The sequence below is a fragment of the Camellia sinensis genome, chromosome 3 (genome assembly GCF_055761805.1).
Source record: "Camellia sinensis isolate YWXY chromosome 3, ASM5576180v1, whole genome shotgun sequence".
Classification (NCBI taxonomy): domain Eukaryota; kingdom Viridiplantae; phylum Streptophyta; class Magnoliopsida; order Ericales; family Theaceae; genus Camellia; species Camellia sinensis.
Genome location: NC_138963.1, coordinates 74,037,996 through 74,061,087, shown reverse-complemented (window position 1 = coordinate 74,061,087; position 23,092 = coordinate 74,037,996). Strand labels below are relative to the sequence as shown.

The 23,092-nt window shown below is 34.0% G+C and overlaps 1 protein-coding gene and 1 pseudogene across 2 annotated transcripts; both read left to right on the top strand.

The window, feature by feature from the left end:
- The first annotated feature begins 1,282 nt into the window (after window positions 1-1,282).
- Window positions 1,283-2,271, top strand: LOC114279395 (trans-cinnamate 4-monooxygenase pseudogene; annotated as a pseudogene). The gene has a single exon (XR_014364151.1). The product of XR_014364151.1 is annotated as a trans-cinnamate 4-monooxygenase pseudogene (transcript).
- A 5,654-nt stretch (window positions 2,272-7,925) lies between these two features.
- On the top strand, window positions 7,926-16,381 carry LOC114260674 (trans-cinnamate 4-monooxygenase). The gene is made up of 3 exons (XM_028200844.2): window positions 7,926-8,997; window positions 10,523-10,656; window positions 15,650-16,381. Exons 1-3 carry the CDS (start codon window positions 8,213-8,215, stop codon window positions 16,246-16,248), a joined length of 1,518 nt encoding a protein of 505 aa, XP_028056645.2. The 5' UTR covers window positions 7,926-8,212; the 3' UTR covers window positions 16,249-16,381.
- Window positions 16,382-23,092: the final 6,711 nt, after the last annotated feature.

Below are 23,092 nucleotides of genomic sequence, written 5' to 3'. Positions count from 1 at the left end.
TATGCACTTCCTCAAAAAAAAAAAAAAAAAGTATTACAGTCAATAACTTAAAAAAATATTACAATCACTGTATATCTCATCCAAAGAAAGAAAGTTTGAAACTTTAGAATATTACAATCACTACATGCCTCATCCACATATTACAATCACAGCATGATTCATCCACATATAGTATTACAATCTGTGGTTACAAAGCAATAGTAGAGATTATATGTCTCTGTATTGTTACATCTATATATGTTTTGAAAACAAAAACTAACCAGTATATATCATATTTTCTATTTTTAGAGTTAGATTTAAAACTAAAAAATATAGATAAATAATACGTTTATTTTTTTCAATTCAAAAAATATATTCAAGTTGAAAACTTTTTTTCAACAAAATATTTAAACTCTTTTTCAATTGAAAATACAAACAAAATATTTAAACAAATTGAAAATACAAAGTTTTATAAATTAATAGGAGTGCTTACGGTTTGGCGGTTCGGTTGCGGCCAAAGGAATCTCAAATCCGCCATCCGTCTGCCAAATTGGCGGATTGGAGAAAATCAATCTACAACCGTCCGCTCGTCATCACGCATCCGTCTAAAATGCGGTGGATCGGATCAGTTTGGTTCGATCAGTTTTGGTGGATCGGTATATCCGCTGCTTACCCCTACTGTCTAAGAATTCTTTGTTTCATTGTTTTAATATATTTATGGTCGTTAAATTATGTGAAAATTTTAAAATATAAAAATCTTAAAAATATAATTTAAAAAATGAGTGAATATGATTTTATTTTATTTTTATTTTTTTTTTGAACTGAGTGAATATGAATTGAAACCGAAAAATTATGGTTGGTTGGTCGGCACAACATCATATATGTCAACAAATTAGATTAGGTAAAAAGCATTGTGGAATTAATCATTTAAAATGGAAAATCATTGAAAGTGGATTTTCAACCAAGTCACCTAACTATCCAACAAATTTAGGAAAATGTCACACATTTGACTATGTTTTTTTTTTAATAACTAGGCACAAAGATAATAAACCTACATTAATACAAATGAGACTCATTATATAAAAATATTGATAAAAAAACGAGTATAATATTACAAAAGATTTATTTTTATTAACCAGCTAATTTACTATTTTGAACTTATTGAACTATTTTAGTTAATCATTTTTATTCAAGAAGAGTGTTTTATTAGAATGATATGGCTCATTTAAAACCATTAATTAGAAATTAAAAAAACATCATCATAAATTATAATTGCATAAATGTCATTGTTACATCATTCTGTGTGATATTTTCGTATAAAAAATCTCCATGTTTTGCATTTTTCTTACAAGACTAATGTGCCAAAATGTCTTCCATGAAACAGCAATTGAAACAACACTGTGGTCCATAGAATGGGGCATTGCAGAACTCGTCAACCATCCACAAATCCAGAAAAAGCTCCGGCAAGAACTCGATGCCATGCTCGGCCCCGGCACCCAAATCACCGAGCCGGACACTCACAACAAGCTCCCATACCTCCAAGCCGTAGTCAAAGAGACTCTCCGCCTCCGCATGGCAATCCCTCTCCTAGTCCCTCACATGAACCTCCACGATGCCAAGCTGGGCAGCTATGACATCCCGGCCGAGAGCAAAATCTTGGTTAACGCGTGGTGGCTCGCCAACAACCAGAAAGCCGGAAGAAACCAGAAGAGTTTAGGCCCGAGAGGCTCTTGGAAGAGGAGGCTAAGGTTGAGGTCAATGGAAATGACTTCCGGTACCTTCCGTTCGGTGTTGGTAGGAGGAGCTGCCTGCCTAGGGATGATACTTGCTCTGCCGATTCTGGGTATTACTTTGGGGCGGTTGGTGCAGAATTTTGAGCTGTTGCTGCCTCGTGGACAGTCGAAGATTGATACTGCTGAGAAGGGAGGGCAGTTCAGCATGCACATTTTGAAGCATTCAACTATTGTGATGAAACCGAGATCGTTTTAAATTTCATCTTCTTCGTTTTGAATAATATTAGGAATCATGAAAAACATATCATGAAATGCATCATAAATATTTTGCACCCTTTAATTAGTATGTAGTATTTTATTATATGTGTAATTCAAAGGTGAAGAATATTTCATGATCATCTTCATGATATTTTTTTCATGATACCTAGCATTATTCCTTCGTTTTTGCTTGTAGTTTTGGCAAAAACTTGGGGTAATGTGATTTCAATTTCACTGATGTACTGTAAATCTATGGATCTGAAAGAATAATTCGTAAGTTTGGAATAAGTTTTTTGTTCTATTTGGGTTTGTGTGTGTATGTGATTAAAAGGATTATGATGGAAGTTGGAGAAATTTGCCACCAAGGATCCTTTAGAATTTTTTTTTCCTAAAGTTTTCTAAAGTGGTATATTGTATGGGCGAGATTTAATGCTAAAAAATTGATGTGACTTGTCATTAAATCTCAACCATATAACACACCACTCTAAGAAACTTTAGGAAAAAAAAACTCTTGAGGATCCTTGCTCGAAATTTGCTGCCAATTACTTAGCACCCAAAGACAAAGAGCACCCACTATCAATAGATGTCGGGGTCAAGGCATAGTAGGAGAGTTGTGTCCCTCTTTGGAGCCACTTTCATGATCTAAAATGTTGTAGAATATACAATATACACTAACACAAATTTGTTGCTGAGAAACTGTCTAAAACTAGAAATTCTACCAGCAGTTCCAGTAAATAGTTATATCATCCACCAAAAATATAAGAATGGTACCATGCTCGGTCTTGCAAACAAAAAGAATATAATCACATGGACTTGCCATGCTCAAGGTGTCTGGGACCATACAGAGCACGTCGAAGCTTATAGACGTGATGTGGTCAATGGGCATACCTTGAAAGAGATTGTATGTAGACTTCTTCTATTATCATTAATAAATGCATTTTTGGCATCCACTTGATACAATTGCCACTTGTGAATGACAGCTACAACAAGAAGACTACAAACCAAAGTAAGATGTGCAATGGGAGCAAATTTCTCCTTACAGTCAACACCATACTCCTATGTAAGGCCCTTAGCAACATGATGAGCTTTATATTGCTCAATAGATCTATTAAAGCGAGTTTTAATTTTATAGACACACTTGCATCCAACTACAATTTTGTCATCAGAAGTATCAACCAAACCCTAAGTATGAGTTTTGGCATTATCATAGCAGAATATTTTGACAGAACAAGACTAGTTTGAACCATACTAGCAAAATTGTAGTAAATCTGTGTTAACTCAAATTGATTACACAAGAGACAGAGCCAAGTCTAATTAGTGAAATCATCAACAAATATAACAAATCATGGGAGTAGAGAATAAATACGATCAAAAGGAGTAGAGAAAACGAAATCACTATTATTAAATAGCAATGCAGGTTGTTTGACAAGTTAACAAGCTAAACAATTGGCATCATCACTTTTGATTGACCTTAACTGACCACTTGAAACTAAGGAACATAAACAATCAAATGATACACGACTCAAACGAGAATACCAAAGACTAAGTGAGGAATTTGTAGAGGTTGAAGCGACAGGACTGAACTTGTAACGACCCCAACACGCATATCATAATTACATTAATTTAATTATGTGTTAATTTTTAATTGTGGTATGTGCCTTGTGATTAATTTGTGTATATCTGTCTGATTTTCAAAATTATCTGTTACGATTTCTATTCAGAATTCGACATTGATGGCTTAAATGATATCAGAAACCAAAACTAGCTACATGAATAGACTAATTGCAATTTTTAGAATCATTTGGAAAGTTTGATTAAAATTTGATTCAATTTGATTAATTAAGTTATGTTTAATTAGCTTAATGTTCTAATTAATATATTAAGCTAATCCTAGTTGTACATGTGTTTTAAACTCAATCTTGAGCTCATTCTTCTTCACTTGAGTGCAAAAATTTGAGAATACATTTTAGAGAGAGAAAGTGAGAACTTGGAGAATTAGCTAGAGTTTATCAAGATTGTGCAAAAATATGAGTATTTGAAGGCTCTAGGTGAGTTTTGTAATGTGACGTCCCAAAACTACACTATTGGTTGCAGTCAAGGAGAAGTCACTAATGAGTCCTATGGTCAATAACCAAGTAAGATCCCAGATCGTCGAATGAGTCAAATTAGCCTCCCCTCTAAGTCCGGCTTTCTTAGGCAGCGCACTACCCTTTTGACAGATCTTAAAAAGTATTGACACAAGGTCTCATAAGCAACGTTAAGGTTCATACATATAAATATTAGAACATAAGTACATAACAACCACAAATATCCTTAGTTTGAAAAGCTTGTTCTGTTACATTACATCCCAAAAAGAAAATTTACATCTTCATATGAGTCTTACAAAATATCTAAAGGAAATTTCTAACTTTCCTAAGATAGCCAAAAGTCTTCGAAGGTTTCAGGCTCGTCGTCTTCAGCTATAAACTCCTCTTCGGCACCTGGCATGATACGCCGTGAGCTTTGAAGGCCCAGTAAACACACACACACCCCGTTCCTTTTTCTCCAGTCCAATACATAATCACAAATATAACATCAAGTAGTAAAGCATGATACTTAAATAAATAAATAAATAAAGGGTTACAAGGTTAGGTGTTAGTAAACTAGAAATCTCCCAAAGAGATTTCGTCCTCCCAATCACAAGAATCGGACGCAGATTATTCGATATGCCCCCTCTTTTGTTGTTTTGTTGCAGAACTAATTCCAGATGCTTACCAACGATTATATACCGCGTAGCGCCAACCGCAGGGCCTTAAAAGAGACAGTAATAATGGGCCTTGCCCAAATCCCTCCTTACACCAAACCACCTAGAGTCCGAATACAACCGCTCCGTTCAAGGGTTCCGAAAGTCACTTGCGCAAGACTTTAACTTCCAAATAGGGAACGCATCCCAACAATCCATACATCACACATTATCATCTTTTTATTACTCAAGTGATCGAAAACCCAATACCATCCCAATTAAGTTTTCCGTTGAGTTAAATATTTTAAATCAATGTTAGACCAACTTAACAAGATAATAGCATGCAACATTAAGATGAAGAAGGTAAAGAATATAACCATAACACATATAATATCATGCCAAGATATGATCATAAGCTAATAAGCATTGTCATGAACACAGGGGCATAAAACATCCATGCACAACAGAATTTCCAAATTCAATATCACATAAGGATTAGAATGAAAAGGGCTATTTTAGAATTTTTACCGGACTCGGCCTTCCTATGGTTCATAGAGAATTTAATCTAGTTTCCAGAACATATTTCGGAAATGGGATAGCTTTTCTAGATTTTAAGTTATTTAGAAAACACTCCAGCGTTGTCCAAATTCGTCGACCGTTACAAAAATTTGATTTTTTTGCAAACCGCTCACTGTTTTTCCATAAAACCAATTTTAGTTGAAAGCTAACTCCTTAAGGAAGATTTTGACATAAAATAGAGTTCCAGAAAAAATTTCTACATTTTTCTAGAAATTTTGAAATTTGACTGCGAAAATAGATTTTAAGGCACAATACCCAAAACAAGAAGATTTGTGAGAAAAGAGATCCACTAGGGGAAAATTTTCATTTCTTTTGTGATGAAAACATGCTAACTAATATATATTAAACTCAAAATATTTGCTTGAAGGTGTGTCTTTGGAAAGTTTGAGAGATTGGTATGAAAAAGATAGTTTTGTATCGAAATGAGGGAAAATACAAGAGATGTAGAATCAAGGCTTAACTCTTATCATTTTTAACACAAGTAACTCATCAATAACACATCTAAAAACATTATTTAAAACCCTTAAGAACATGTATTTGAAAAAGGAAAATGAAAGAGAAGGTTGTGTTGTGGCTTACTTGCTAAGCATTGAACAAGATGGCTCTCCTTTACCTTCCTCTCCCTCTCAAGACTTTTCTCTTGCTCTCCTTCTTCTCTTCTAGGCCGAATGTGTGTGTAAGTGTGTTGTTTGTGTTTTCCATGCTAGGGAGTGGTGATATTTATAGGCAAATTTTGGTATAAAAAGACACAAAAGCCCACTAGTTGGAATTGGATGGAAAAGTTAGGATTTACTTGGAGTCTAATGGAATGAGAGTGATTAGGGAGCTTAATCATGGGATTAGGCAATATCTAGTTGGTCCATAGTTGAAATGAAACTAGTATTGGAAACAAAACCCTAGGTTTAGAGGTACTGGGTGTTAGGGTTTCTAAAAGACCATGATTACAATTCTTGAAAATAGGCTCCTCACACTTACATAGGGTGGCCGGCCATTGGGAAGGGTGATGGGGCTTATTTTTTATTCAATTTAGGTACTAGGGACACATCTCCCAATGTGTGTATATATATATATATATATATCTCAATTTGATTGATGGTACCTATAGTATAAAAATACTTGTACTAGTTTTGGGGTATTCTTGAATTTAATAAAAGAAGTGAAGATTTGGAATTAAATTCGTGTATTGGAATCTCACTTATATAGAATTAAATTACATTGGGCTAAGGAATCTAATTTGGCTAGGATTTCCTGTTTTGATAAAATAAAAAAAAATAAAAAAACTAACCGACAAGATTCGAAATAATTCAAGGAACTAAGGGGCTTTAAGAAAATAATTCAAACATTAGGGCTTTTAAAGAGAATACAAATTTTCAGGGGCTTCACATGTAATCTTAATTCTCGAAGGAATTAACACACAACCCTTAAACATTATCATATCATCGACCATATTCACATCCATTTAAGCAACATTTTGAAAATACACTAGAATCCTGCGATCAAGGTGACAAAAAACTCACACAATCGTTGCCTATAAACTTGTCTTTCCTAAAAGCCTTCCCAAACGTGATATGATGAATGAGAAAATAAAATACAATATGAAAACAAATTAGGAGTATAATAGTGCACTAATATCATTCATTTACAACTAATAGGTAGGGGACTAAATTTGGCCCGCCCTATTCGGGCCTAAGCCCGGGCTCGAGCTCAGGCTGGCCCATATTGGCCCTCGTGGATTCCCGCCAAAATTCGGGCCAATCCACGGGACTAGAAAATTAGGCCCAAGGGGTATTCAAGCCTTAGGTGGGCCGCGGGGCAAGACCGATGGGCTTAAGCCTCGGCTCAGGCTTGGGCCAGGTTTGAGCAGGCCTAAACATTTTTTTTGTTTTTTCCACCAAAATTTTATTGTTTTTCACTAAAAATGACACAGGGCCTTGGGTTGGCCGAAACTCAGACCAGCCTTTGAGTGGGTCAGAAGTGAGCCAATGGGTTGGGTTTCAAAATGACGGCCCAAACCCAAGTCCAAAGTCTTAGCCTAGGCTCGGGCCTGGGTCTAATCGGGCCGGGCCGAACCCATCCTAGGCTGCGGGGCATTTTTAGACTCCTACTCATAGGACCTTATAGAACACATATGATTTCAAATTCTAAAAGAATATTGATAGAATTTCACATTAAATAAATTTTTTAAATAAGATTTATAAATAATTTTTCTTAAAAAATAAAAGATAATCTATTTAATGTGAGATGCAATTTCTCATTAATTAAAAATTTCTTAGCATCCAATAATTTTCTTAATTTTTCACATGGGAAAATGATCAACTTTTGTTTTCATGAGGTGGGAGTCCGACAGCGCCCAAATGGAAAGTACTGTTAAAAGATGAAACCTTTCCTTTCATGACGTGGCAGTTACATATTAAAAAAAAAATTCAGCAGGCAATAACTATCGTATGCAACTCTATAAAATTATATAAACTTTTACAAATTTATATAAATGATATCATAAAAATATATAAATTAAATATAAATTTATGAAGATTTATGTGATCATACGAATTTATATTTAATTTATAAAAAAATTTATATAATTTTATATAAATTTACATCATTACACATTAAAACATGTCCCTATTTGACAGTCAGATAGTAGTAGTACTAGTGGGGTTTGCCCTCAAACACACAATAATAACCAATGAAATTATGACCATGTTTTGCCTCACCAACCCCCTTGCTCACCTACTCCCCTCACCCCTCTCTCTCTCTCTCTCTCTCTCCTACCCCTCAAAACTCCCCCCACCTAAACGTCCCCCTAAAACGCCGGCCCCATTAATCCAGCACCTATAAATCCCCCTACATCACCACCCACACTCTTCAAAATCTCTCTCTATCATACGCCCCTCCAGCACCACCACATTTCAGCTAACTTACGCCCCCCCTCCAAAAAACAATGGATCTTCTTCTCCTAGAGAAGACTCTCATAGCCCTCTTCATCGCCGTCGTCCTTGCCATCACTATCTCTAAATTACGAGGCAAACGCTTTAAACTCCCACCCGGACCCATACCCGTACCCGTATTCGGAAACTGGCTCCAAGTCGGAGATGACTTGAACCACCGCAATTTAACCGACTTGGCCAAGAAATTCGGGCAAATATTCATGCTTCGAATGGGCCAACGCAACCTAGTAGTAGTGTCCTCCCCGGACCTGGCCAAAGAGGTGCTCCATACCCAAGGGGTCGAGTTCGGGTCCCGAACCCGGAACGTGGTGTTCGATATATTCACGGGTAAGGGTCAGGATATGGTGTTCACAGTGTACGGTGAGCACTGGAGGAAGATGAGGAGAATCATGACAGTTCCATTTTTTACGAACAAGGTGGTTCAGCAGTACCGGTTCGGGTGGGAGGAAGAGGCGGGTCGGGTGGTGGAAGACATGAAGAAGAACCCGGAAGCGGCGAGCAATGGGGTGGTGCTGAGGAGGCGGTTGCAGCTGATGATGTACAACAACATGTACAGGATTATGTTCGATAGGAGGTTTGAGAGCGAGGAGGACGCGTTGTTTGTGAAGCTGAAGGCGTTGAACGGAGAGAGGAGTAGGTTGGCGCAGAGCTTTGAGTATAACTACGGCGATTTTATCCCCATTCTGAGGCCCTTTTTGAGAGGCTATTTGAACATCTGTAAGGAGGTCAAGGACACGAGGTTGCAGCTCTTCAAGGACTATTTTGTCAATCAAAGGAAGTATGTCTCTCCTGCTATTTTTGCCTTTTTCACTCTTCTCTGTATGCAAGCTTTCGTAATTTTTTTTTTAGGTAAATTACACTTACACCCCCTGATATTTTGATTTAATACATATCACCCTACGTTTGAGAAATTACACTAATTTTTCTGTTATTGTAATTATTTAGATGAAATGAAAATATTGAACTCATGCACTCTATTTTTTTTTGCTTTGTTTCACTTTCTTTTTTTTTCCCCTTTTCCTTTACGTTTTTTTAATGTAATTTTTTCTATTTTTTTACTAGGAGATGTTACCTTTTATATAAGCAGGGGTTTGTGAAATAAGAGCATCTCCAATGCACTAGGCATATAATACTTGTTAGTTAAAATGCCTAGTGTGATTCACTTTTTTCAATTCCAATGCACTAGGCATATGATTAGGCATTTTGGCTCAACTCATATTCACTAGCTACATGTAGCTAGCCTTCAACGCTAGGCAAAATGTATTTAATCATTAGGATCATTTCCCTCCATCTTTGTTGTTGACGTGAAATTCTATAAAATTAATAGTATTTGGATAAATAGCTAAAATAAAGAGCATGGTTGGAGTAAAAACATAATAGGCAAAATAAAATATATACTTTATAATAATATTTAGATAGGTAAAATGCCTACTACCGTTGGAGATGCTCTCAGACTATTAACCACAGGAGTGGAAATATAATTTTCAAAACATCAGGGGTGAATAGTAATTAGATCAAACCTCAAAAGGCGTCAATATAATTTATCCTTTTTTTTAATTTTTAAATTTTTTGGGGGCCAAATTACAAAAAATCTCAGAAATTTAAACAAAATAAATCTGAAGTTTTTTTTATTTTGTTAATTTAAATCTTGAACTTTTTTTTTTTAATTTGAACTATTTGTCTATTTTTGTTAAGTAAAATTGATTAAAAATAGATATTTTAGTAATAAAAGTTAATGAAAAAATATATTTTAAACATTTTATATATACTAATGATTAAATTTTTTTTTTTTTGTCAATTTTGTTTAACAAAAATAAACAAAACAAATAAATAAAATTAAAAATTATTTGTTTTGTTATAAGGATCAAACCTTTTTTTTTTTTTTAACATCTCCAACTTTATATATATATATATATATCATAAAATTTGATGTGGAACGTTTTAATATTTTTTAGGATTGTCACTACTTTTTTTTTTTTTTTTAATTTAAAAATGTTGTTAAACAGAGGGCTTGCATTTCAAATTTATTAATTACATCATAGAATAAGGAGTTTATTGAAATTAAAAATAAAATTTTGAGAATAACAGATGCTCCTCTTACCAAGGATGTGCTTTTTTTAGGTGATAAATTTGGAAGCTAATAGAGGCTTTATATGCTCCTTATTGTGTTAATAAACCAATCTTTGACATGAGCCTTTTAGTGAAAGATGGCTCTAACAACTATGCTCTTTGACATATAGTTGTTACTTTTTTTTTTTTTTTTTTTTTTTTTTAAATGGTATTTATTTATTTGAAAATCCCAGGAACCTAGCAAGCACAAAGAGCATGGACAACAATAGTCTGAAATGTGCAATAGATCATATTCTGGATGCTCAACACAAGGGAGAGATCAATGAAGACAACGTTCTTTACATTGTTGAGAACATCAACGTTGCTGGTAATAACTTTTTGTCCCCCACTATTTACATTATTGTTTTGTTTCCCTTAATTTTATCTATGCTTTCATCTTTCTCTATATTCTATTCTATTCTATTTATTTTTTAAAATGCATTTTATTTGTTGGACGAAATGATTTTGTTGGGTTTTGTTAAGTCGCACCTTTCACCTTGGCTGTTTGGTACAACTTATTTAAATTGTTATAAATTTTATTTATTTATTTTGGATTATATTTATAATTTATTAGGTAAAAATAATTTAAATAAGTTGAAAAAAAAAAAACTCATAATCTAGAAGCTAAGGGTGCCTTTGACTTTTATTTTTGTGATAATCAATTTTTAACTTCAAATAATCTGCACTAAACAAGCTATACTAAGTCGGCCGCATTTTGGATGTAGTTTTTTAGAAAATGGCAAATAAGTAGGATTGTGTTAAAATAATAGGTTATGCTAGAGATTTTAAATGATTTATTAAAAATTTTACCAAATTTTTTATATGAGTATGAGATCCATAACATTTTTCTAAAATAATTGCACTATAGGTGATTTTTTTTTCCCAATGTAAATTTGACACACAAAAAAGACTTAGGCCTCATTTGGGGAGTGACTATTTTAGTCAAAAAATTAACTAAAACTAGTCACATCACCTCTCTACTTTTCTGCATATTTTTTTATAAAAAATTAAAAAATTATTAAAATAGTCTGTTTTCAAACGAGATCTTAAACTAAATATAAGAAAAACTTATATTATACATACGAGAGACTTGTATCATCATAAAAATAAAATTATCTCCTGAAATGCAATTTTTTCTAAATTTTTTTGTTTTTGATTGACTTTTAGACTTGTGGTTTTGCCCTTTTCGGCCGGCAAAAAGCAACTTTCTATAAAGAAAACATAACAAAAACTTGTATTATACATACGAGAGACTTGTCTCATCATAAAAATAAAATTATCTCCTGAAATGCAATTTTTTTTGTTTTTATTACCTTTTGGGCTTGTGGTTTTGCCCTTTTCCGCCGGCAAAAAGCTCCTTTCTATAAAGAACTTAAAATCACAACTATTGAAGGCACCTCCCCAAAAAAAAAGCTTAGGTCATTTATTTTTTCACGGGAAATATAAAGAGCCATTTAATAACTCGTGGCCAAGTTGGCCACTATCATTTATAACTCTTCTTATAATTGTGAAACGTGTTGGATATGTTTCTAAAATTTTTATCATAAATTTACACGATTTGTTCAGTTGTCAAATGTTTCTAATTTGAATTGTGAATTTAGGCGTTTTGAATAATCTTGTTAGTGATGTGCCCTAGCTTAGCTGATGCACGTGGTTGGTAAGTGATTATGTGTATTCAAAGTTTATTCTTTTAAGATAGGTCCAAGATTGTTGGTAAAAAAAATAAAAAATAAAAAAAATATGTAAATAAAAGATTTATATAAAATGACGTGGTTCATATATGAACTTTTTATTTTAAAACACAATAATCATAAAAATAGGTTTCATTTACGAAATTATCATTGCCACATGGTGATTTGGTAGGGATGGATATAGTTTTTTAATTAAAAAGAATAAAAAGTTATTTATTTATTGAACTGAGGTCTTAGTGGGGATTTGACTTTTAAGAACTAGAAAAGCTGATGAATTTAAAAAGTTAATAAAAAAAATTACATTTTTGTAAGTGAAAAAATTGATAAATTTAGGTTCTGTTTTTTTTGAATTCAAATCATGATTTCACACCTTGAATCAAGTATGGTGTTTGGTTAGTATTCTCAAATGATAATTTTAAAACTCTGCACAGAACACCTGCGATTTTCTGTTTTGATAGACGCGTTTTTTTTTTTTTTTTTGAAAATTTTGCCTGACGGGACGTCCGGTCGGTTGACCGGAATAGTGAATTTTTTTTTTTTTTTTTTTTTTGCAATTGATTTATATAGTCGAAAAAAACATTTTCTGAAATTTTTAAAATTTTTTATGTACTTTAAAATAATTTTGAGTTGTATGTTTAGTTATGAGTTATAAATTTTTGTATAACATATCAAATGTCACATCAACAATTTCTCATTCAAATTAAAACTCTTTTCAAAACTATTTTTAAAACTCTTTACCAAACAAATTTTTTACACTCAAATCATAATTCCACAACACACAAACTCAAAATACAATTCATACTCTCAAATCACATTTATAAAACTCTACCAAACGTTACCTTAATTTTTTTAAGTTAATGACAAAAAAATTTTAAATCAAAAAATTAGGATTGAATTTGATACAGTGATTTTTTAAATAAAAAATTAGCTTCTTGTGAGTGTTTCCAAACGACCCCTTTATTATCATGTGACTATATTGCCCTTCCCGACTTAGGATGATGAAATGAGGATGAAATTCTAAAAATTTCATGTCAATTTGTCAAACTGTTCCCGAAAAACTAGAGGGTTGGGAATACCTGCGTTATCAAAAAAAAAAAAAAATTGTCAAACTGTTCAACTTAGGATTGAATTTGAAGCATATAAATAAGGTGGATGATGAGCGTAGTTGGGGTTGGGGTGTCTTTCTCTAACAAACTGTTTACAATTGAGTCATGTCATTTGATTGTCCTGTTTTACAAGTTAACGAAACTATATGATGTTATAATTTAATACGATTCTAAAAATTTAATTTCTTTTTAAATATTAATTTAATCATATAATAGACTATAATTCTCTCACATAAGTCTTACTTTATGCCATAAAAGTTATATGACTCTGTGATCAAATTTTATACACATAAAATTTTTTATTGATTGAAAATATCATGCGGTAGTACCCAAAACACTTGTTATAGGGAGTTATAATTAAAAAAGGGTCATTGTTACAATTTTTTTGTAACTTATATTTGTTTTTTCCCCCTTTATTTGTCAAATATTCATTTTGGGAGGTATTAAGAATTAACTTAAATTAGATATGTGATCATGTGATGTTGCTTCTTATAAGGATATATTTCCCATTCTCCCATGAAAAAGGTTAGTAATTAAAAATTAGGATCATTATTATATTAGGATTAGATAATATCTAATCTCTTTCTCTCTCTAAAATGGAGAGCCGCTCTCTCTCCTTCTTCTAGGATTACTCTTAAAGGCACCGCTCAGGGTGGGGGAGGGGGGCTTCGGCATCCGGCCGCCTCTCTCCTCCCTTCTACCCCTCTTTCTCTTCCATTTTCCTTGTCCCGTTTGGATCAATAAACTTTGGTAGTCTAGTCTTCTCATCTTCTCTTTCCATGTGAGGTGCTTTCCTCTCATGGTGGAATCTTTACTCTACATCTACTTTTCCCTCCTTCTTGACTTCCTCAGCCAGGGCCTCACCTGAACTGCCAGATCGTGCTCTCTGTTGCCTCCACGATTCTTCTCATCCAGCTCTATCAGATCCATCGCCTTCTTAGCTTGCTAGGACTAAGATTTGCAACTCCCTCCACTGAATCATGCTGAAGCCGTTACAACCTCCTCCACCAGATCTGTCACAGATCTTGGGTCTGAGGTCCTAGCTTTTCTTTTATTTTTCTATTTTCTTTGGTTTTGGTTGTGATTGTTGAGTCCATCGGTGCTTTATTTGTGGCTTACCCACTCAGTGGTGAAACATATGTTTTATTTCAGACATGCTCTATTGTCGAATCTTATGATCGGTTTATTTCAGACATGCTCTATTGTGGAATCTTATGATCGGTTCTACTTTGCAATATAAGCATGAGCACAAAATGTTTTGAATATATTCATATTTTTTTCTCCAGTACGCTTATGGTAATATCTCTGCTTTGTGTAGTTAGTGATAAGATTGTTAAATTATTTTTATAGAAAATCATAAAAAACATAATTTACATATTAAAAAAATTTAAAATAAATATAAATATTTATAATTATTCCGTGCACAGGCGATAGGTTAGTTATTATTCAATAAAAAAAAAGGAAGTTATCTTAGTAACGAAAACTATAGGGGATTGTATTGGTGGGATCCAACGGTGAACCAAAAGAACAATTGCCAATGTATCAATTGATATTGTCCATTATTATCATTATTTAAAATCATACTCACACGTTTAAGATTTAAACACTGCTTTAATATTCACTCTTCTCTATACACTATTGGAGTATCAATGAATTTTTTTACATTAGAAAAATAGCATTTGTCTCATTGTCCCATGCATTTATAATCAAAAAAGTTTATTTTTAATAAAATATTTTGATTGTGTAGTTGTGAATGAAAAGAAACATTTATGTTGAATAAAATCGTGGAGATAATAGGGATTAAGGATCATATCATCTGTCTAAGAATTCTTTGTTTCATTGTTTTAATATGTTTATAGTGTTGAATTATGTAAAAAATTTAAAATATAAAAATTTTAAAAACATAATTTAAAAAATGAATGAATATGATTTTATTTTATATTTTTTGAACTGGGTGAATATGAGTTGAAGCCGAAAAAGTATGGTTGGTTGGTGGGCACATCATATATGTCAACAAATTAGATTAGGTAAAAAGGATTGTCGAATTAATCACTGAAAATGGACCCAAAAGAATTCATTGAAAGTGGGTTGTCAACCAACTCACCTAACTATCCAACAAATTTAGGAAAATGTTACACATTTGACTATTTTTTTTTTTTTTTAATAACTAGGCACAAAGATAATAAACCTACATTAATACAAATGAGAATCATTATTTTTATATCTAATAATAAAAAGATTGATAAAAAAAACGATGTATAATATTAGAAAAGATTTATTTTTATTAACGAACTAATTTACTATCGTGAACTAATTGAATTATTTTAGTTTATCACTTTTATTCAAGAGGAATGATATGGCTCATTTAAAACCATTAATTGGAAATTAAAAAAACATCATCATAAATTATAATTGTATAAATGCCATTGTTACATCATTATGTATGACATTTTTGTATAAAAAATCTCTATGTTTAGCATTTTTCTTACAAGACTAATGTGCCAAAATGTCTTGCATGATACAGCAATTGAAACGACACTATGGTCCATAGAATGGGGCATTGCAGAACTCGTCAACCACCCACAAGTCCAGAAAAAGCTCCGGCAAGAACTCGATGCCGTGCTCGGTCCTGGCACCCAAATCACCGAGCCGGACACCTACAAGCTGCCATACCTCCAAGCCGTAGTCAAAGAGACTCTCCGCCTCCGCATGGCAATCCCTCTCCTAGTCCCTCACATGAACCTCCATGATGCCAAGCTGGGCAGCTATGACATCCCGGCCGAGAGCAAAATCTTGGTTAACGCGTGGTGGCTCGCCAACAACCCAGAAAGCTGGAAGAAACCAGAAGAGTTTAGGCCCGAGAGGTTCTTGGAAGAGGAGGCTAAGGTTGAGGCCAATGGAAATGACTTCCGGTACCTTCCATTCGGTGTTGGTAGGAGGAGCTGCCCTGGGATTATACTTGCTCTGCCGATTCTGGGTATTACTTTGGGGCGGTTGGTGCAGAATTTTGAGATGTTGCCGCCTCCTGGACAGTCGAAGATTGATACTGCTGAGAAGGGAGGGCAGTTCAGCTTGCACATTTTGAAGCATTCAACTATTGTGATGAAACCAAGATCATTTTAAATTTCATCTTCTTCGTTTTTGCTTGTGGTTTTGGCAAAAACTTGGGGTAATGTGGTTTCAATTTCACTACTGGACTGTAAATCTATAGATCTGTAAGGATAATTCACAAGTTTGGAATAAGGTTTTTGTTCTATTTGGGTTTGTGTGTGTATGTGATTATAAGGATTATGATGGAAGTTGGAGAAATTTGCTGCTAAGTACATAGCACCCAAAGACAAAGAGCACCCACTATCAATAGATGTTGGGGTCAAGGCATAGTAGGAGAGTTGTGTCCTTCTTTGGGGCCATTTTCATGATCTAAAATGTTGTAGAATATACAATATACACCAACACAAATTTATTGCTGAGAGACTGTCTAAAACTGGAAATTCTAGCAGCAGTCCCAGTAAATAGTTATATCATCCACCTAAAATAGAAGAATGGTACCATGCTCAGTCTTGCAAACAAAAAGAATATAATCATAAGGACTTGCCATGCTCAAGGTGTTTGGGACTATACAGAGCACGTCGAAGCTTATAGACTTGAGCACGTCGAAGCTTATAGACTTGATGTGGTCGATGGGCATACCTTGGAAGAGGTTGCATGTAGACCTTCTGTAAGATTATCATTAATAAATGCATTTTTGACAATCGCCACTTGTGAATGACAACTACAACAAGAAGACTACAAACCAAAGTAAGATGTGCAATAGGAGCAAATTTCTCCTCATAGCCAACACCATACTCCTATGTAAGGCCCTTAGCAACATGATGAGCTTAATATTGCTCAATAGATCTATTAAAGCGAGTTTTAATTTTATAGACACACTTGCATCCAACTGTGGTTTTGTCATCAAGAATATCAACCAAACCCTAAGTATGAGTTTTGGCATTATCATAGCGGAATATTCTGACAGAACAAGACTGAGTTTGAACCATACTAGCAAAATTGTAGTAAATTTGTGCTAACTCAGATCGACTATGCAAGAGATAGAGCCAAGTATAATGAGTGAAATCATCAACAAATATAACAAATCATGGAGTGGAGAATAAATGCGATCAAAAGGAGTAGAGAAAACGAAATCACTATTATGAAATAGCAATGCAGGTTGTTTGACTAGTTGACAAGCTAAACAATTGACATCATCATTTTTGATTGACCCTAACTGACTACTTGAAACTAAGGAACGTAAACAGTTAAAAGATACACAACTCAAACGAGAATACCAAAGACTAAGTGAGGAGGTTGTAGAGGTTGAAGCGAGTGGACTGAACTTGTGACAACCCCAACATGCATATCATAATTACATTTATTTAATTATGTGTTAATTTTTAATTGTGGTACGTGGCTTATGATTAATTTGTGTATATCTGTTTGATTTGAAAACTATCTGTTATGATTTCTATTCAGAATTTAAAATTGATGACTTAAAATAATATCAGAAACCGAAATTAGCTACATGAATAGACTAATTGGAATTTTAAGAATCATTTGGAAAGTTTGATTAAAATCTGATTCAGTTTGATTAATTAAGTTGTGTTTAATAAGTCTAATGTTCTAAGTAATGTATTAAGCTAATCCTAACTATATATATGTGTTTTAAGCTCATTCTTCTTCATTTGAGTGCAAAAATCTAAGAATAGATTTTAGAGGGAGAGTGAGCTCTCATTAGAGAAAGAAATTAAGATCTTGAAGGAGAACTTGGAGATTTAGCTAGAGTTTAACAAGATTGTGCAAAAATATGAGTTTATCAAGATTCTGAAGAGTCCATGTAATGTAGGTCGGAGCTGATGAATGTTAAAAGGGTATTGAGATGCGTTGAACTAATGTCTGATCTTAAAATTAATTTTCATAAGAGCAAAGTAAGCGGGGTAGGGGTTGATGATAATATGCGTTGAGAGTTAGCTTCTGCATTGAGGTGTAAAACTCTATCACTCCCCATGAATTATCTTGGGTTACCACTTGGCGCGAATCCAAGACTGAAATCAACATAGAAGCCGGTGCTCGATAAGTTCCAAAAAAAACTTGTACCATGGAAGAGGAAATTTCTATCATTCGCGGGAAGGATTGCAAAGTTTACGAATCTATTACCTTTCACTTTTCTGATTACCTGTTTCGGCGGAGAAAGAAATTGACAAGATTCAAAGCAGATATTTATGGGGTGATGGTGAGTTGGTTAAGAAGCTTCATTTGGTAAAATGGGAGAAAGTAACTATGGAGAAGGAACTTGGGGGTTTGTGAGATGAATGATTCGTTACTTTTAACATGGTGGTGGAGGTTTGGTGGGGAGAAGGAGCGAATGTGGAGGGAATTGATATGCGAAATCTATGGTATATAGGAAAAGTGTTGGCTACCTCATTTACCAATAATGAGGTCACGTTCAGGGCTATGGAGGGAAATAGTGTGCTTATGTTCTTTGTTTTTAGGGAAATATTTACTACAAATTGGGTGATGGGTATACATTGGCATTCTGGAAGGATAGGTGGGTAAGAGGTGGTGAAGCTTTACGGATACTCTTTCCTAGGTTATACTTTTTTGAGTATCAATAAGGATAGAGTTGTGGCAGATTTTATGGAAGTAGTAAATGGAGTGATTTCCTGGAAGTTAGTCTTTATAAGGACATTGTTTGTGTGGGAGGAAGAGGAGGTTTCTAGAATTCAGCTGCTACTTGATGCAGAAGTGGTCACAAGATTGGCTGAACCTGATGAGATTTTGTGGAAGCTGGAGGCCACGGGTTCATTCTCTGTTAAAACGCTTTATAAAGGTTTTGAAGCATCAGTGAGATCAAGGGTGAAAGCATTAAAATTTGTTTGGGTTAATGTAGCCCACCCAAAAGTGAAGGTCTTCGAATGGGTAGCTTGGTGTAGGAGAATCAAGTTAGCAGATTCATTATTAAGAATGGGGATCATCTCTAATCAGGGGGATGGGTTTTGCAGATTCTGCGGCACTGAGGCTAAATCAGCGGAGCATGTCCTGTTATGGTGCTCGAAGGTATGAAGGGTATGGACTGAAACTCTTCAATGGTGGGGAATGACTTGGGTGGTTCCAGGGTCAGTCCAAGCTTTGTGGAATGGTGGCAAAGCTGGAAATACAATAAAGCGAAGAAGGTGTTGTGGGAAGTAATTCCGTTCGCAGTTATCTGGTCAGTATGGGGTTTAAGGAACACATATGTATTTCAAAATGTACAGCCAGATTGGGGAGAGTTGGTTGACTTAATCAAGCACCGGGTTGAGCGTCAAACCAGAGTTGAGGACGGCAACGGCATCCAGGAGCAGTATTCCTTATTGCAGGCATGATCTCTCATTATGTATATGAAGGAATTCAGGGTAAGGGTTACAGTTTGGGCGTGACTAGTGGTTGTGGCTGCTGGTATTTTGCAGGTTAGAAGGTGCATTAGGTTATAGATTGCTAAAGGATGCTCTTGTCCCTAAAGGCTGCTCTGATTACATAGATTGCTCCGGATTGAATTGTTTGCTCCACATCTGGGGGTGCATTGATTGCTTTGAATGAGCTGGTTTTTTAGCATTGTTTGTTTTGGGCATGTCGGCCTTGGTTTTTGTTTATTGTTTGTTTTGTTTGGTGTTTATCTTCTTCTTCTTTTTTTTTTTTTTTTGGTTCGTTGGCTTCTCACCAACCTTTGAGGCTTGTGCTAGCATATGATTAGGTATGCTTCTCAGTGTCAACCTAGTCGGGATCATGTAGTGTTACTTTAATGCTCTTTACACTTTCCTTCCCTTTATTGATGTAAACTCATATGGTTTGTATGTTGTTTTCATCAATAAAATCTTGTTTCTTCGCTGATTCAAAAAAAAAAAAAATACTTTCAATGAGTAGGGGAATCCAGAATTCATCCATAGTGTAATATAACTACTATCACACACATAGAAGATAGAAAATTAGAAAGTAAAAAACACTTCAAACTGTGAAGGGAAAAATTCCACTCAATCCACTAGCTAACAAATCAAGTTTACTAGTACACAATACCCAAACAAAGATCCCACCTACTCAAATTCATGAGCAGTTTCGTTTTCAGTCCGTCTTTTCCGATCTTTCCTTGAAACTCTTCAAATCCGCTATCCCCGATATCAGGCCACGACCAAAAGTCCACATGAACACAACCCTCAACACCGAGCCATAGATGGGTGTACATGCCTAAATCTATATGAAAAGAGTTTATTCAAGGAACCAATCCTTGCTCTCACTTGCTATTGATTTTAAATACTGAGATTACCAGGAGAACTTAGTTTCTCTCACGAAGATGACCAAGAACTTTGAAGGGAATTATGTGGACTAAAGCTCCATTTATTTTGATGTAAAATATTTTAATATTTTGCATTATTTTTCCAAAAATGACTTACCTTCTAGGAAGAACGGATACAGATACGGGATACGGACACGATACGATATGGATACGGCGATACGGAAAAATTTGAAAAATTAGGATACAGGTACGGCAGGGATACATTCGTAAAAATATTATTTTTACAATTTTTAATCATGCAGTATACATAAAAATAAAACCTATAACAAAAGACAACTTGATAAAAAAGAAAGATTCTTATAAAACTAAGAGTCTTCAAGATCAATAGCTTCAACTTGTTCCCCTTCATCAATGAATATCACAGGACCTTAGTTAAAGCCAAAAAACCATTATTAATAAAAATTTCAGCAAATATACTTTTTTAAGTCATCAATGATAACCTAGGAAGCACGGATACGGATACGGATATGGATATGGCGATGCATCAAAATTTGAAAAAGTATGATACAGGTACGACAGGAATACGTTTGTAAAAAAAAATATTTTTATAATTTTAATAATGTAATATGTATGAAAATAAAACTTAAAGTAAATTAATAAATAAATAGAAAGATTCCTATTAACTTAAAAGTCTTCAAACATTCATAAAACATCCAAAACTAAAAACAAAAGCAAATGCAAATTAAAAATCATCCTTACATGCCAACACCAAAAAAAGAATGAGAGCAAAGACAAGAAACGTGAGAGAGTCAGAAAGCGAGAGAGACAATAAGGATATATCAATTTGACAAATTCTATTATTTTAACTCTTACTATATTCCTCTTATCGAAGAACTAAACAAAATATTATAAGTAATATGTAACTTCGAGTATCCGATACTTCAAAATTAAGTATTCAATACTTTAAAATTAATAAAAAATTAATTAAGAAGTATCCGATACTTTTAAGAAGTATTTTATACGTATCCGCGAGTATCCAAAGAGTATCGGTATCCGATAAGTATCCGATACGGATACGTCTCCCTTTTTGAAGTATCCGTGCATCATAGCTTACCTTTAATAACTTCATAAGCCAATTTTTACAAAGTTAACTCTCACTTACTACTTTTTCGACATATTTAGTCTTTTCAAATAAATATCTTAGCAAACTAAAAAGTCATAAATGTCACTTTATTGAATCAAAATTTATCTATTGGACAATAAAATATTTTTATTTCAAGTGTCAACCAAACAACACAAAACAAAAACAAAAACAAACAAAAAAAATTCTGTGTAAAATCAATTTACAAGAAAAATATATTTTGTGTAAAATAATTTACGTTGAAACAAACATAGCCTAAATGAAAACCTCCATGTCTGCAGAAGTCACATAGAAGTGACCAAGACAACTGTATAGGAACAAGAATCCTAAAGATCTTCCAAGAAAATAGTAATACCTTCACACAAAATAAGCCACCCCCTCTCTTTCTCTCTCACTTTATTTAGTTTTTTCCCCCCATTTCATTCTACATTGGTAATAATTTAACAAGCATCGGAGACTGTTTTCAGCTACGTTGCTTTGTTAACATTTCAACTTGAAAAGAGAATAACAAACTCCATCATTGACCATCAATGATAACTGCATATGACACAAAATCAATAATCTTTATAGTATTCTGTTGAAACTGGAATTGTAAATCTCAAGACCATCACCTCCATAGCATCCTAATAAATTTCTTGAAATTGATATTGGTTCATAAACAGACATATTAAAGCAACAAACGGGGGAACCTACATATATGATGAACACGTGTGTGTGTGTGTGTTTGTGTTTGTGTGTGTGTGTGTGTGAAGATCCAGAGCAGAAGACTTACAAGACAGAACAAATTCAGCATGGAAATGGAAAAGGCAAATTGCAATTTACTATAATTTTGAAGACATAAAAAAACATTTGTATCTTGTTCCACCATGGAAATACTTGTAAAAACCAAACTATTCACATCTATATTTTCATACAATTTTAAATTAATTATTAGGGGTAACTATTTTCTAACATTAGAAGGGCGGACCTGGTGTAGCGGTAAAGCTATCCCTCAGAAACAGCCTCTCTGCTTGCAGGGTAGGGCTGTGTATATCAACCCTTCTCCAAATCCCGCTTAAGCGAGAGTTTTGTGCACTGGGTACGCCCTTTTCTTGACATTAATGAAAAAGGAGGCATGATATCTATAAGGTTAGAACAAGGGGAAGAAACCCCAGCACCCTGTTCTAACTTTCATATATTTTGAATTAGTGAACACATCAGAACCATGCTCAGCATGAGCAAAAGACTTTACCCTAAGGTGTGTACGTGCTACTTGAATTTATTTAAGGGCAAAATTCATTTTAACCCCCAGTGGTTTGACTCTAAAGCACTTTACCTGCCTATCATTTAAAAATCATCAATAAGCCTCCTTGTGGGACTATTTTACACTTTACCCCCTTACCGTTATTTAGTCTGTCCAAAATGACGGAAAGTGTTCCATACGTGCCAAAATAATGAGTTGCCAATGAAGAAAAATAAAATCAAATATAAAATGAAATGTTAAATGACAATTGTGCCCTTCATCTTCATTGTCTCTTCTTCAA

Bases quoted from the DNA above. Each gene is read 5' to 3' on its own strand.
- LOC114260674 (XM_028200844.2), top strand. From the start codon at position 8,213: ATGGATCTTCTTCTCCTAGAGAAGACTCTCATAGCCCTCTTCATCGCC. The intron at 8,998-10,522 runs GTATGTCTCTCC...TGAAAATCCCAG, and splicing joins TATTTTGTCAATCAAAGGAA to GAACCTAGCAAGCACAAAGA. The intron at 10,657-15,649 runs GTAATAACTTTT...TGCATGATACAG, and splicing joins TGAGAACATCAACGTTGCTG to CAATTGAAACGACACTATGG.